Consider the following 15391-nt stretch of genomic DNA (forward strand, 5'->3'; position numbering starts at 1 on the left):
TCCAAGTTTTATATAACTTGCTGATGTGCTTCTTGGGACAATTAAATGGTGTACTTCTTGGACTCAAGAATTACACTGCTCATCAGAGATAAATTGCAATGTTGAAGAATCAAAATTGATTGTAGAAAGTTTATGTTACCTGAGGGAATGATTCTTAAATGTTAATATACCTGATAATCCCTTAAGGAGAAAGACTGAAATGCAGATTCCTGTTAGCATTGCTAGACAATTTGTTTCAAGATCTGGGGAAGATCCCAGGAATCGGGTTTAAAAAAAAAAAAAAGACTCCCAAATGATTGTTTATGCATGGGGTTCACACATTACTGTATGAGAAATATTGACTTGACATAGAAGTCTTTATAATGCACAGATTTCTGAAATGGTATTAACTCGAAAGCACTTCATGAAGTTGTTAATTCGAACGCGTGGTGGCGGTACAGGCTAAGAGAATGAACAAAAGCTGGCAGATTCGATAGACTCCATTTCACCTAGAAGCCGTGGGGGAGGAGGGCGTGGACAGAACACATTTACAGCTAGAACTAAGATACGAGTGCTCAGGAAGGCAGTTATCACCATACAAGATCTAAGAGCGAATTCGAAATTCTGTAGCAGAGACATTTCGGTTCCAGGAGGGTCAACGGTGGACGTGTTAATTGGGAGCTGAAAAGGTTTTTTCCTCTGGAATCAGACACACCAATAGGGATGGCTCAAACAAAAATACAGCACGAGAAAAGGCAAGTGACCAGCTTTATTATACTGATGCTTTTGTGGGAGGCGGGTTCAGAATCGATTCAGTATTCTGTGCTGGAGGAGACAGACAGCGGCACGTTTGTGGCCAATTTGACAAAGGACCTGGGACTCAGTGTGAGAGAGCTGGCGGCGCGCGGCGCCCGGGTTGTTTTCAAGGGGAACAGACAGCATTTGCAGCTGGACCCACGGACCCATGATTTGCTGTTAAATGAGAAATTGGACCGGGAAGAGCTGTGTGGCTCCACTGAGCCATGTGTGCTCCCTTTCCAAGTGTTACTGGAAAATCCGTTGCAGTTTTTTCAGGCTGAGTTGCGGGTCAGAGATATAAATGACCACACTCCGGAGTTCCCTACCAGAGAAATGCTCCTGAAAATATCAGAAATTACTTCGCCGGGAAAGATATTTCCTTTGAAAATGGCACAGGATTTAGACGCTGGCAGCAACAGCCTTCAAAGCTACACAATCAGTTCCAACCCTCACTTCCACGTTCTCACTCGCAATCGCAGCGACGGCAGGAAGTTCCCCGAGCTGGTGTTGGACAAAGCATTGGACCACGAGGAGCAGCCCCAACTCAGGCTGACCCTCACTGCGCTGGATGGCGGGTCTCCGCCCCGGTCAGGGACTGCAGAGATTCAGATCCTCGTCTTAGATATCAATGACAACGCTCCTGAGTTTGCTCAGGAGCTCTATGAGGCACAAGTCCCGGAGAGCAAACCTCTTGGCTCCTTGGTTGTCACCGTCTCAGCGAAAGATTTAGATGCAGGATCCTTTGGGGAAGTATCTTATGCCTTATTTCAAGTTGATGAGAATCAACCCTTCGAAATAAACGCAATCACAGGAGAAATTCGACTGAGAAAGACCTTGGATTTTGAGGAATTTCAGTCTTATCACGTGGATGTTGAGGCCACAGATGGCGGGGGACTATCAGGAAAATGCTCTTTAGTTGTTGAGGTACTGGACGTGAATGACAATGCCCCTGAACTGACCATGTCGTCATTCACCAGCCCCATACCGGAAAATTTGCCAGAGATCATAGTGGCAGTTTTCAGTGTATCAGATGCAGATTCTGGACAAAATCAACAGGTTATTTGTTCTATAGATGACAATTTACCCTTCCTTCTGAAACCATCCATTCAGAATTTCTATACCCTAATAACAGACGGGGCACTGGACAGAGAGAAGAGAGTCGAGTATAAGGTCACCATCACTGTCACTGACTTGGGTACCCCCAGGCTGAAAACTGAGCACAACATAACCTTGCTGGTCTCCGACGTCAATGACAACGCGCCCACCTTCACCCAAACCTCCTACACCCTGTTCGTCCGCGAAAACAACAGCCCCGCCCTGCACATCGGCAGCGTCAGCGCCACTGACAGAGACTCGGGCACCAACGCCCAAGTCACCTACTCGCTGCTGCCGCCCCAGGACGCGCACCTCCCCCTCGCCTCCTTGGTCTCCATCAACGCCGACAACGGGCATCTGTTCGCGCTCAGGGCCCTGGATTACGAGGCCCTGCAAGCGTTCGAGTTCCGCGTGGGCGCGGCCGACGCGGGCTCCCCGGCGCTGAGCAGCGAGGCGCTGGTGCGCGTGGTGGTCGTGGACGACAACGACAACTCGCCCTTCGTGCTGTACCCGCTGCAGAACGGCTCTGCACCCTGCACAGAGCTGGTGCCCAGGGCGGCCGAGGCGGGCTACCTGGTGACCAAGGTGGTGGCGGTGGACGGCGACTCGGGCCAGAACGCCTGGCTGTCCTACCAGCTGCTCAAGGCCACGGAGCCCAGGCTGTTCGGCGTGTGGGCGCACAACGGCGAGGTGCGCACCGCCAGGCTGCTGAGCGACCGCGACGCGCCCAAGCACAGGCTCGTCGTGCTGGTCAAGGACAACGGCGAGCCGCCGCTCTCGGCCAGCGTCACGCTGCACGTGCTGCTGGTGGACGGCTTCTCCCAGCCCTACCTGCCGCTCCCGGAGGCGGCCCCGGACGAGGCCCAGGCCGACTCGCTCACCGTCTACTTGGTCATTGCCTTGGCCTCGGTCTCGTCGCTCTTCCTGTTCTCGGTGCTGCTGTTCATCGCGGTGCGGCTGTGCGGGAGGCGCAGGGCGGCCTCGGTGCCTGAGGGCCACTTTCCGGGCCACTTTGTGGACGTAAGCGGCACCGGGACCCTGTCCCAGAGCTACCAGTACGAGGTGTGTCTCATGGAAGACCCTGGGACCAGCGAGTTCAAGTTCCTGAAGCCGATTATGCCCAACTTCCCTCCCCAGAGCATTGGGAGAGAAATGGAGGAAAACCCCACCTTTCCGAATAGCTTCTGATTCAGTTAAGTATTCGGTTATTCTACTAAACCTTCTTCATTAAGTTTGGAGGTTTCTTTTAACTTAAGTTTTCATGTTATTGATATGTTATTGATGGTCCATTTCTTGCTGATTTTACAAATATTTGTTAGTTGCAAAAAAAAAAAACACTAGATACTGGAATCCAGAATATTTTCTCTATATTTTGCTTATTAGTTTTTTAATTACTCTCACTCAATTACATCTGACAATCTGAATAAAAAATAATTTTTTTTGCATAATTTAAATTTTTGAAATTACTCGATTCTTTTTACAAACATTATTTTTCGAAGTCCTTGAGGAAGATTGTACTTCAAAATATTTGTGATGATTGTCACTATCACTGTGTAGGAGAATTTTAAAATTTATGTGTTTGATATTTAACCTTCCAACGTACGTCTCATTTTGGGGCAACTCCTACAGTGTAAGACCCTAACAATAAACACTAAAAATCACTAAACACTAAGATAGTAGCCGTTCATATTTATATGTATGTCTGTATACCATGATAATCAATGCATATTTTCTATGAATGTAAATTTTAGTGTCAGCATGTTAAATAACCCACATTCTGTGCATTTCAAGTAAAGCAGTGATAATCTTTTTTGTCGTTGTTACTACCAGTCAATTATAAATGCTTAACAAACATTTGCTTATTTGTGTACTGTATTTGCTTATTGTTTACTATTTACATTCCAATAGTAAAATTTTAAAATAATACATTTTTGAGAAATAAAGGAATGCTAATATCCCTGTAGTTTCCTCCCAATGAGTGAAATTATTAAATGCAACTGCTTAGTTAAATCACTTTTTTGCTTTCCTTATAAATAGAAAACACCCTTTCACTCACCCTAAACTCTATTACAGAACATAAAATACTTGAGAGCACATTTTTTCTCTTGTCTTTGACTAACAAGTTGGACATTCAAAGTTATTGTCTTGGAAAAACCAAATTATGTTTCTCAAACTCCTCCTTCCACCTCTCAGGTTTCTATAGGTGATACTTGCAAAGACCTAATAGTAATACTAGGTAATGTCAATTTCTCCCTTTAAAAGCATCATTTGTCTTTATTAACTATAAAACCATTTATTTTCACATTTTAGCCCATATTGTGTTTTATTTATATCAGATTTTGGCATTTTATGAAAAATTCCTCCTTTCAACTTCTTATCAGAGGCAGGCAATTTATATTAAAGTAACATTTGAGTGAATATTTTATTTTTATCCTTAATTAAATTGGAACTGGGCTTAACTAAATTGTATTTGGCTGCATTTTGTCCAAAGAAGTGACTTGTCATGGATGAGTACCAATTGGTTCAATAAGTGTAGGGAAACATTTACTGTTTTGTATTCCCAGTATTTACCCTCCCCTCCTTGTAATAGCATTCTTTGGAAGAACTGTTTCTTCCACTATTCTCACTCCAACCACATGACTTTAGTTGAAACAGTGATGTTTTAAAATAACCCCATCCATAGTCCCAGAGAACATAGACAAGGATAGGCCACTGTCCTAAGCAGATAGGTAAGAACTTCCTCCAGGCAGTATATTAGTTTTTTCTTCATTGACATATTTCTTTCATCATGTTTGTAGACAACACCTTGCCTGACTTCTGAGCTTATATTAATTTCAAGTAAAACAAATGGTCATTTCCTCTCATGTTTACTGAGCACTGCACAAAGTGAATTTATGCAAGGAAAAAATTTTCCAAAGATTATGTATCCCAGAGCCTGACAAGAAATAACATTTTCATTGTCTTCCAGTAGTTACAAAGATTATAATTTGAAAGTAGAAACTGGATAAAAATTTCACAATTTCTTCCAACATACTAGAACAAATTATTGCTTTTGTTTTGCTCCAGGAGAACAGGAATTTTTGTGCTTCACTTACTGTTTTATCTCCAGAAAATAGAAGGATGTCTGCATAGATAAATACTTTTAAAATGAATAAATGAGATTTTTCTTTTGAGTAAAGTTTTGAGTACCAAACTTGTACCTTTATAAAGAAGGTGAATGTATATATTACTTTTGCTCCTCCAATTATTGCTTGCTACCTGAACCAGGGTGCCTAATAGGTGGGGATGGAGGAGGCGTATATAACACTATATGACCTAAAAGGTGTGCGCTGCGTTTTAGCTATTACAGTGTGCTTTGAAATTTTGAACTGTATGAAGTTGTAAGGCAGAACACTTGGTGGCGCTGCAGGCTAAGAGAGTGCAAAACTGGAGCGGTGACTCGTGACTCCAGGAAAGCTGAGCTGTTTCCGTCAGCTCGTAGAAGTCAGGAAACATTTTACATTACTAGGGATAGAAGGTTTAAAAGTGGTAACTATCCTCATGTCAGTCAATGTTAAAAAGAACTAATTCAGGATTCTTGAACCAAGACAACCGGGTTGGCTGTAAAACAAGAATTTTGTAATTAAATACTGCATCTTTTGGACCCGAGGAACAATGGAGACTCCGCTCCCCAAAGCGCCGCAGAAAAGGCAAGTGACCACCATTATTATCCTATTGCTACTGTGGGAGGCGGGCGGTGCGACCATTAAGTATTCCGTTCTAGAAGAGAGGGGCAGCGGCTTTTTTGTGGCGAATCTAGCGAAGGATCTGGGTCTGGGCGAAGGGGAGCTGGCCACACGGGGAGCCCGGATTCTTTCCAAAGGGAACAAACAATACTTGCAGCTTGAGCAGAAGAGTGGGAATTTGTTCCTAAAAGAAAAATTGGACCGGGAGGAGCTGTGCGGTGATACGGATCCATGTGTGCAGCATTTCCAGGTGTTGCTAGAAAACCCTGTGCAGTTTTTTCAAGGTGAACTACAGCTGCAAGATGTAAATGACCATGCCCCAGAATTCTTGGAAAATGAAATCCTCCTGAAAATCTCAGAAAGCAGCCATCCAGGGACTGCATTTCCTTTGAAAATAGCTCAAGATTTGGACGTAGGCAGCAACACAGTTCAGAACTACACAATTAGCACCAACTTCCATTTCCACCTTTTCACTCGCAATCACAGCGACGGTAGGAAATACCCGGAGCTGGTGCTGGACAAAGCGCTGGACCGTGAGCAGCAGCCTGAGCTCAGATTAACCCTCACAGCGCTGGATGGTGGGGCGCCGCCCAGGTCTGGGACTTCCCAGGTTCTCATCATAGTCCTGGACATCAATGACAACACCCCTGAATTTGCTCAGGAGATCTACGAGGTGCAGATACCAGAGAACAGCCCTATAGGCTCCCTTGTCATCACCGTCTCCGCTAGAGATTTAGATACTGGAACCCACGGGGAGCTATCCTACTCATTTTTCCAATCTTCAAATCAAGTTATTCAGGCTTTTGAAATAAACGCAGTGACAGGAGAAATTCGATTAAAAAAAATGTTAGATTTTGAAGAAATTCAGTCTTACCGAATGGAAATTGAAGCCTTAGACGGTGGGGGTCTTTCAGGAAAATGCACCATAGCCGTAGAACTGGTGGATGTAAACGACAACACCCCTGAACTGGCCATGTCATTACTCACCAGTGATATCCCAGAAAACTCCCCTGAGACTGTGGTCGCTATTTTCGGAATTTCAGATCCAGACTCCGGGGACAATGGAAAAATGATGTGTTCCATTCAAGACCATCTCCCCTTCCTTTTGAAACCTACTGTAGATAATTTCTACACCCTGGTAACAGACGAGGCATTGGACAGAGAGAACCGAGTCGAATACAATGTCACCATCACCGTCACTGATTTGGGTACCCCTAAGCTGAAAACTGAGCACAGCATAACCGTGCGGGTCTCCGACGTCAATGACAACGCGCCAAACTTCACCCAAACCTCCTACACCCTGTTCGTCCGAGAAAACAACAGCCCCGCCCTGCACATCGGCAGCGTCAGCGCCACTGACAGAGACTCGGGCACCAACGCCCAAGTCACCTACTCGCTGCTGCCTCCCCAGGGCACGCACCTCCCCCTCGCCTCCTTGGTCTCCATCAACGCCGACAACGGGCACCTGTTCGCGCTCAGGGCCCTGGATTACGAGGCCCTGCAAGCGTTCGAGTTCCGCGTGGGCGCGGCCGACGCGGGCTCCCCGGCGCTGAGCAGCGAGGCGCTGGTGCGCGTGGTGGTCGTGGACGACAACGACAACTCGCCCTTCGTGCTGTACCCGCTGCAGAACGGCTCTGCGCCCTGCACAGAGCTGGTGCCCAGGGCGGCCGAGGCGGGCTACCTGGTGACCAAGGTGGTGGCGGTGGACGGCGACTCGGGCCAGAACGCCTGGCTGTCCTACCAGCTGCTCAAGGCCACGGAGCCCGGGCTGTTCGGCGTGTGGGCGCACAACGGCGAGGTGCGCACCGCCAGGCTGCTGAGCGACCGCGACGCGCCCAAGCACAGGCTCGTCGTGCTGGTCAAGGACAACGGCGAGCCGCCGCTCTCGGCCAGCGTCACGCTGCACGTGCTGCTGGTGGACGGCTTCTCCCAGCCCTACCTGCCGCTCCCGGAGGCGGCCCCGGACGAGGCCCAGGCCGACTCGCTCACCGTCTACTTGGTCATTGCCTTGGCCTCGGTCTCGTCGCTCTTCCTGTTCTCGGTGCTGCTGTTCATCGCGGTGCGGCTGTGCGGGAGGCGCAGGGCGGCCTCGGTGCCTGAGGGCCACTTTCTGGGCCACTTGGTGGACGTGAGCGGCACCGGGACCCTGTCCCAGAGCTACCAGTACGAGGTGTGTCTCATGGGAGATTCTGGGACCAGCGAGTTCAAGTTCCCGAAGCCGATTATCTCCAATTTCCCACCCCAGAGCATTCGTAGGGAAGGCGAAGAGACTATCTCATTTCGGAATAATTTGGATTTCTGATATGGAATGAAAATTAAAAGTGTCTGTGAATATAATCCTACTAAGGAATTCTTCCTGATCTTCCTGTAGAGAGCTTTCACATTATTTCATGTACTCTGAGTGTAAAAGAAGGACTTCTGCCCCAATAAGCCCTCCACAAAGCTTGGAATTTATTGTCATATTTTATCTTAAACAATTTTGCCTCATGTGTAGCCTATTACATAATAAAATCTTAGTTTGAGACGTTTTCAATTGTCAATTGTCTTCAATCTTTTTGGCTATTTTCATTTTCTGATTTATTAGAGTGCTATACTAGTACACCTAACCTAAATTTGGAAAGCACAGCTTGTAGAGTACCTCTTTTAAGATAATTTTTTAGCACCTATACTATATATCATATACTACTTTAACACTTTAAAACTCCCTAATAAACCCATAGGGAGAGGTACATTATAAAGTGTCAGTGAGTTCACCAAGGTCATCAAATAATAAGTGTGGCAAAATTGAGCATCTCCCTAGATCTGACTCTGGATCAGTGACCTTGTTACCAAGCCATACTGTTTCCTGTCATTAGCTAACACCTGGCAGCATCTTTAATATATTTAGAAATAACAATGTATGTATTGGTACATTGTATTTTTTATAAGCCAGTAGTCCAGCATTTCTGGATCAATTATTCAACTATTGTTATGAAAGTCTTTATCAATTTCCAAGTAAAAAAAACAAAGAAATAGGCAAAAGATCAACCTGTGCTTTTTTGTTATCTGAGCATATGACCTTCATTTCACAGGGAAAAAATAAATTATCTTGAATAGAAATTTTATGAATTTCAGTTGCTTTATTAGTTTATGTGTTTTCTTCACATTTCAGTAATTTCTCTCCAGTAATCCCTATCTACCTTTGTAATATTTTCCTGATTTAATTTGCAAGTTTATTTTCAAAAATTTCCTACTTAATATACTGTGATGTTGTAGCAGGAAAGCAAAAGGAAAGGAATAGTTTTAAATATGTAAAATTAAAGAGAAATGTAAATTATCATTAAGTTACCTAAAGATTATTGGGAGTTAAAGAGAAGCTTTATTTGTTATGATAGTCTGTAACTACTTTTTCTTTAAAAATATATCCAGATGTTTTTGGCAAAGCTGTGTTCTGAAAATATGAACTGGTGCTTCTAAGTCTAAAAATAGTAATACTATTAATGTACATCACTAATGGGATAGAGTTTAAGGACAAAAAATACTTCAAGCAGTAAAATCTTAATTTTTCATAATGGCATGATAAATTGATTTAGTTTCTCCAACAAATCAATGGCATGGAAAAAGGGAAGGAGGGAAGTTTACATATGAGAGAACATAGCAACCAAATGCAATGTGTGGACTTTGTTTGAATCTTGATTCACAAAACGGAACTATGAAATATTGGGGGAAATTTTGAATATACAGGGGTATTAAATAATATTAAGATATTGTTCATTTTCTTAGTTATGATAATTGAGTCAAATTGTTTTAAAATCACTAACAGAGATGCATAATGGAGTGTTTATGGGTGAAAATTGAGGTTGCCTGGGATGTGGAAATGTTAGGGGGACAGAATAAACAATAATGGTGAAATATTGATAATTGTTGAAGCTAGTTATACGTCACGGGGCTTCATCATATTCTTTCTTTGTGGGATTTGAAATTATTAAAAATAAAAAGTATTTTAAAAGTTGATGGTGTAAGAAGTGGAAGTTACAAAAGAGACATCCTTGTGAGATACAGAATAACCACTGCTGTCACAGATTATACCTTTATTTAGATAAACTTTCCAGTCTTTCTTGTTCAGCCACCTTCATCATTTGTTATGATCACTTCTATTTGAGATCATCCTGCTCATCTACTCTGCTACCATGTGAGTTTCAGGATGTCTTTCTAGCCATGGCAATGGATTTAGGTAGATTCAGCTACCTGATGGCATTAGGTTGCATGCCTGGTTTGTTTCTTGGGACTTACCTAATGGCACACCAAAGGGAGAATTAAGGGCTTAATGGAGAACTTGGTTTTCCTGTGTTGGTGCTATTATTATCATAGGCTACTCACAGGCTTCTTTCATTATATTATTCTCAAGAAAATAGAAGTAACAAAGATGCCCTGTACCACAAACCAATGCAATGCAATTGTGTAACTGGATTTTCTGGCCAAAGGAACTGGTAGGCCCATCTGTAAATGTTTATGCTTGACAGATTCTTTTTCAATAATTTGAAGGTTGAATATAGCCATACTTTTAAATTTAGAGATAGGAATTGGCAGTGTCCTATTCTAGAGTAATGAGTCATTGATTCTTTAGAGAGCCAAGATTTAATTCTGAAAAGACATTATTTTTATTAATATAATATATATATAATTTATTTATAAGGTTAACCTCTCTCTGCCTCAGTTTCTTCATTTGTAAGGCTGGAGGGGCCGGGTCAGAATCACAACAGCCCTATGTGGCAGGTAGTATTATTATCCACCTTACACATCAGGAAACTGAGGCAGAGAGAGGTTAAATAATTTTTCCAAAGTCTACAGCTACTAAGTATTCCCATGGTTCATGGTAATAAAAACATATAATTCTAAAAGTTTTCTGTTGCTCTGATAATATATATTCTTTCTTTCCAGCCAGGCTATCTTCTTTTTGCCCCAAACTCAATTAGCATTTTTGGAAGACCCTCTACTAATTTCCTTTCTCTTGTGTAGCCTCCAGACTATTGTCTGTACAGCAAGAGTCTAGCGATATTAGAGATAGTATTGTAACCTTACATAGCCGGTGGTACAAAGGCAGTCAGGAAGAGTGCATCCTTTTCAACCTAGAAAATGTAAGATCATGTGAGGACGCGTGGTGGCGCTGCAGGATAAGAAGGTATAAACCGGAACCGCAGCTGCGGCTCCATTAACAAGCTAAATTTACCAGCAGAGCCTGGAAGCCCGCTGGAAGATTGGGCGCCACAAAAGAGGAATGGATCCTCTGAAAAAAAGGCTACTGACGTGAATATTTTTGCGATATCTTGTGGAATAACCGCAGTCTCAGATACTGTGGTTTTTACTGTTCTGGGGAACCATTCTCGCAAGAGGCTGTGCTAAGCAAGAACTATGGAGGCCAGCAGGAAGCTCATTTGCAGAAAAAGGCAAGTCCTTTTTTTATTTCTTCTCCTGGGCTTATCTCTGGCCGGCAAGAAACCCGGGCGCTACTCAGTGGTGGAGGAAACTGAGGGCAGCTCTTTTATAACCAATTTAGCAAAGGACTTGGGTCTGGGGCAGGGGGAACTCTCTAGGCGGGGGGTTAGAGTCGTTTCCAAAGGGAACAAACTGCGTTTGCAGCTCGATCAGGAGACCGGGGATTTGTTGTTAAAAGATAAATTGGACCGGGAGGAACTGTGCGGTCACATGGAGCCCTGTGTGCTACGTTTCCAGGTGTTGCTAGAAAATCCCTTAGAGTTTTTTCAAGCTGAGCTACAAGTAATAGACATAAATGACCACGCACCGATGTTCGTGGAGGGTGAGATGTTAATAAAAATATCAGAGAGCAGTCCTCCTGGGACTACATTTCCTCTGAAGAATGCTCAAGACGTGGACGTAGGCCGAAATAATATTGAGAATTATATAATCAGTCCCAACTCCTATTTTCGGGTCCTCACCCGCAAACGCAGCGACGGCAGGAAATATCCTGAGCTGATGTTGGACAAACGGCTAGACCGCGAGGAGGAACCTGCGCTCAGGTTAATCCTCATCGCACAGGATGGCGGCTCTCCACCCCGGTCTGGCACAGCCCAAGTCTATATCGAAGTCGTAGACACCAATGACAACGCCCCTGAATTTGAGCAGTCTCTCTATAGGGTGCAGGTCGCCGAGGACATTCCCGTAGGCTTCCTGATTGTCACCGTCTCGGCTACGGACATAGATACAGGAGTCAATGGAGAGATTTCGTATTCACTTTTACAGGCTTCCGAGGAGATTAGCGACACCTTTGAGGTAAATCCCATGACAGGAGAAATTCGACTGAAAAAAGAGCTTGATTTTGAAACATTTCAGTCTTATGAAGTCCATGTCGAGGCCAGAGATACTGGAAGCTTCACTGGAAAATGCACTGTTCTGGCTCAAGTCACGGATGTGAACGACAATGCCCCAGAAGTCACCATGTCTGCATTTACCAGTCCCATCCCTGAGAACTCGCCTGAGACTGTGGTTGCAGTTTTCAGTGTTTCAGATCTTGATTCTGAGGAAAGTGGCAAGATAAGCTGTTCCATTCAGGACAATCTACCCTTCCTCCTGAAATCTGTCGAAAACTTCTACATGCTGCTAACAAACAGACCTCTGGACAGAGAAAGCAGATCTAACTACAACATCACCATCACTGTCACTGACTTGGGTACGCCCAGGCTGAAAACTGAACACAACATAACCGTGCTGGTCGCCGATGTCAATGACAACGCGCCCATCTTCACCCAAACCTCCTACACCCTGTTCGTCCGCGAAAACAACAGCCCCGCCCTGCACATCGGCAGCGTCAGCGCCACTGACAGAGACTCGGGCACCAACGCCCAAGTCACCTACTCGCTGCTGCCGCCCCAGGACGCGCACCTCCCCCTCGCCTCCTTGGTCTCCATCAACGCTGACAACGGGCACCTGTTCGCGCTCAGGGCCCTGGATTACGAGGCCCTGCAAGCGTTCGAGTTCCGCGTGGGCGCGGCCGACGCGGGCTCCCCGGCGCTGAGCAGCGAGGCGCTGGTGCGCGTGGTGGTCGTGGACGACAACGACAACTCGCCCTTCGTGCTGTACCCGCTGCAGAACGGCTCTGCGCCCTGCACAGAGCTGGTGCCCAGGGCGGCCGAGGCGGGCTACCTGGTGACCAAGGTGGTGGCGGTGGACGGCGACTCGGGCCAGAACGCCTGGCTGTCCTACCAGCTGCTCAAGGCCACGGAGCCCGGGCTGTTCGGCGTGTGGGCGCACAACGGCGAGGTGCGCACCGCCAGGCTGCTGAGCGACCGCGACGCGCCCAAGCACAGGCTCGTCGTGCTGGTCAAGGACAACGGCGAGCCGCCGCTCTCGGCCAGCGTCACGCTGCACGTGCTGCTGGTGGACGGCTTCTCCCAGCCCTACCTGCCGCTCCCGGAGGCGGCCCCGGACGAGGCCCAGGCCGACTCGCTCACCGTCTACTTGGTCATTGCCTTGGCCTCGGTCTCGTCGCTCTTCCTGTTCTCGGTGCTGCTGTTCATCGCGGTGCGGCTGTGCGGGAGGCGCAGGGCGGCCTCGCTGCCTGAGGGCCACTTTCCGGGCCGCTTGTTGGACGTGAGCGGCACCGGGACCCTGTCCCAGAGCTACCAGTACGAGGTGTGTATGACTGGAGGCTTACCCCCCAGGGAATTCAAGTTCCAGAAGCCAATTTTACCCAAGTTACAGGGCCAGTGCTTTGAGCCAGAAATAGAGGAAAATCCCAACTTTAGGAATGACTTTGATTTCAGTATTCAGTGACCACAGTTGTTTTCAAATTCCATATTTAATTTTTTGTGATAAATTCAGGTGTTAGTTTTTCTATAAACCTATTATAGATTTTAAAGTCCACCAAACTTGCTTGGAAATTTCTTAAGTTATTCCTAGGTTTAAAAAACGGTATCTTAGCTTTTCTTCACACCTATAACAAGATGAATGGCTCTAAATCTAGCATCTCAGAACAAAGATGAAGTCAATTTTTCCATAAACTCTTGTTTTGGAATAGCTTAGGAATATGTTAGGGAAAAACAATGGAATGTTTATTCTGTTAACTCATTTTTAATTGTGTTTCCATTCTCTTGTTAGTAAACCATTAGGTACATACATAGCAATAATACACTACAGTTATCCTGCAGTATGCCTATTCAGATAGGGAAAAGAAGTTGTGCAGTAAGAATATCTCACCCTTGCTTTAGGTTGCCCTCAAGGCACTAAACTTCTTTGAATTTGTTTTCTCTTAAAATGTTATGCTAATTGTGTACTTTCATTATTATGTGTGTTGGTTGCTTTTGATTTAGTTTCATTGGTGTTAGATGGGGGGGAGGGCGACTACATTGTGTTTATCCAATGAGATGTAGTAGTATGTAACAAATGGGTTTTTCTCATTTGAGAAACATTGATCATAATTTATCTGTGACAAAAACTCTAGTAGCCACCCCAATACATTCGTCTTTTCTTCTTTGGTAAAAGATTTCAAATTGTACTCAAATTGTGTTTAATCAAAGAATACATCTTGCCCATCTCCTTGGCAGCTAGCACTAGTTATGGTCAATGAGACCTATATACAAATGTTGCAGGGAAAGTCCAAGAAGGGTGCTTAAAGGGAGTTGATTCATCTAGGAAGTGGTCCCCTTTTCCCTAGCTGTTTCTTGCTGCCTGAAATGTGGGTGTGGTGGCTGGTGTGCAAACAACCATATTGGAACACAAAACAACTTTAATGATTGAAACAATAGACTGAGACAGTGTAGAATAAACATAAAAGGAGCAAGGGTCCCTGATGACCTTGGAGTCATCCCTCAATTGCGTATTTCTGAGTTTCTTTAAAGGAATGTCTATATCATTTAAGCCACCTTCATTTTTGTTTTTGTCCTACTTCCAGTGGAAACTAATCCTAATTTTTTAACAGTAAGATTTTTAGTAAGATATTATATAAATACATATAGATCTTAAGTGCACAGTTTGATTTAACTGATCTTTTTAAAGCCCTTATTTCTTAATTTCTAACTCAGTTAAAAGTAGTCTACAGAGTGCTTTATATGCATTTTCTTTTTAATCCTCCACAAAACTCTAAGGGTGTTAGCATTATTATTATTCCCTTTGTACCTATGCGGAAACTGAAGAATAGAAAAGTTAAGTAACTAGTTCACATTTCTGATATGAGGAAAATTTGAAATTGAATTTAAATCTGAGCCTAATGCCCCAGTTCTTAACCAATAAGTGACACTGGCAGGCATTAACTGGTAGCACTGTCTTCCTGAGGAAGTAAAAGTCATCTAAAATTCCTATTTCATGAACTCTACTCCCATGTTAAAATATAACTTCTAGCCTATAGTTCATATGTTTCTATACCTATTGCCACACTGCTGGACCAAAAAAACTCAAAGTCCCTATAGAAGTAGTGACCTAAGAAAGGTAGATCAGCACCACAATTGATCTCCATCATGAGGGAATCAGCCCAATTATCTTTCTGTACCTTCTCAACATGTCATATTCATTACTGCAGAAATGAGTCTCCTGAATAGAGAGTAGTTTGTATTTCTCGAAATTTTTTGTTCTTTCTTTAGCTTTTTTCTTTGGAATTTGCTCTATTATATACATTTTTATAAGCTCCTTATTCAAATTAAAAACACTATATTCATTTTAGCATATCTTTTGCTTGAAAGTATTCACTATTCAAGTATTAATTCTAAATGAAATGACTGATTTCAGAAAAGTATAGGTAATGTTGTGGAGAAATTTTTATCACTTAATAACTTAGAGATTCTGGAAATTTAGTAGGGAAAAAC

At 44.2% G+C, this 15391-nt stretch overlaps 2 protein-coding genes across 3 annotated transcripts; both read left to right on the forward strand.

Annotated features, from left to right (window-relative positions):
- LOC119507940 (protocadherin beta-17-like) lies at nt 1-8125 on the forward strand. 2 transcript variants are annotated; one of them, XM_037801272.1, is made up of 2 exons: nt 1-1020; nt 5848-8125. In XM_037801272.1, the coding sequence occupies exons 1-2, from the start codon at nt 703-705 to the stop codon at nt 7897-7899; spliced, it is 2370 nt and encodes a 789-aa protein (XP_037657200.1). In that variant the 5' UTR covers nt 1-702; the 3' UTR covers nt 7900-8125. The 2 variants fall into 2 exon arrangements, with proteins under 2 accessions (XP_037657200.1, XP_037657199.1); XM_037801271.1 differs by lacking the exon at nt 1-1020 and having other exon boundaries at nt 5009-8125.
- Nucleotides 8126-10364: 2239 nt separating this feature from the next.
- LOC119508063 (protocadherin beta-13-like) lies at nt 10365-14534 on the forward strand. The gene has a single exon (XM_037801507.1). It carries the CDS (start codon nt 10989-10991, stop codon nt 13365-13367), a length of 2379 nt encoding a protein of 792 aa, XP_037657435.1. The 5' UTR covers nt 10365-10988; the 3' UTR covers nt 13368-14534.
- The last annotated feature ends 857 nt before the right edge of the window (nt 14535-15391 follow it).

This window comes from Choloepus didactylus, chromosome 13 (assembly GCF_015220235.1).
Source record: "Choloepus didactylus isolate mChoDid1 chromosome 13, mChoDid1.pri, whole genome shotgun sequence".
NCBI classification, from domain to species: Eukaryota; Metazoa; Chordata; class Mammalia; order Pilosa; family Megalonychidae; genus Choloepus; species Choloepus didactylus.

Coding starts and splice junctions, on each gene's coding strand:
- LOC119507940 (XM_037801271.1), top strand. CDS start 5,527: ATGGAGACTCCGCTCCCCAAAGCGCCGCAGAAAAGGCAAGTGACCACC.
- LOC119508063 (XM_037801507.1), top strand. CDS start 10,989: ATGGAGGCCAGCAGGAAGCTCATTTGCAGAAAAAGGCAAGTCCTTTTT.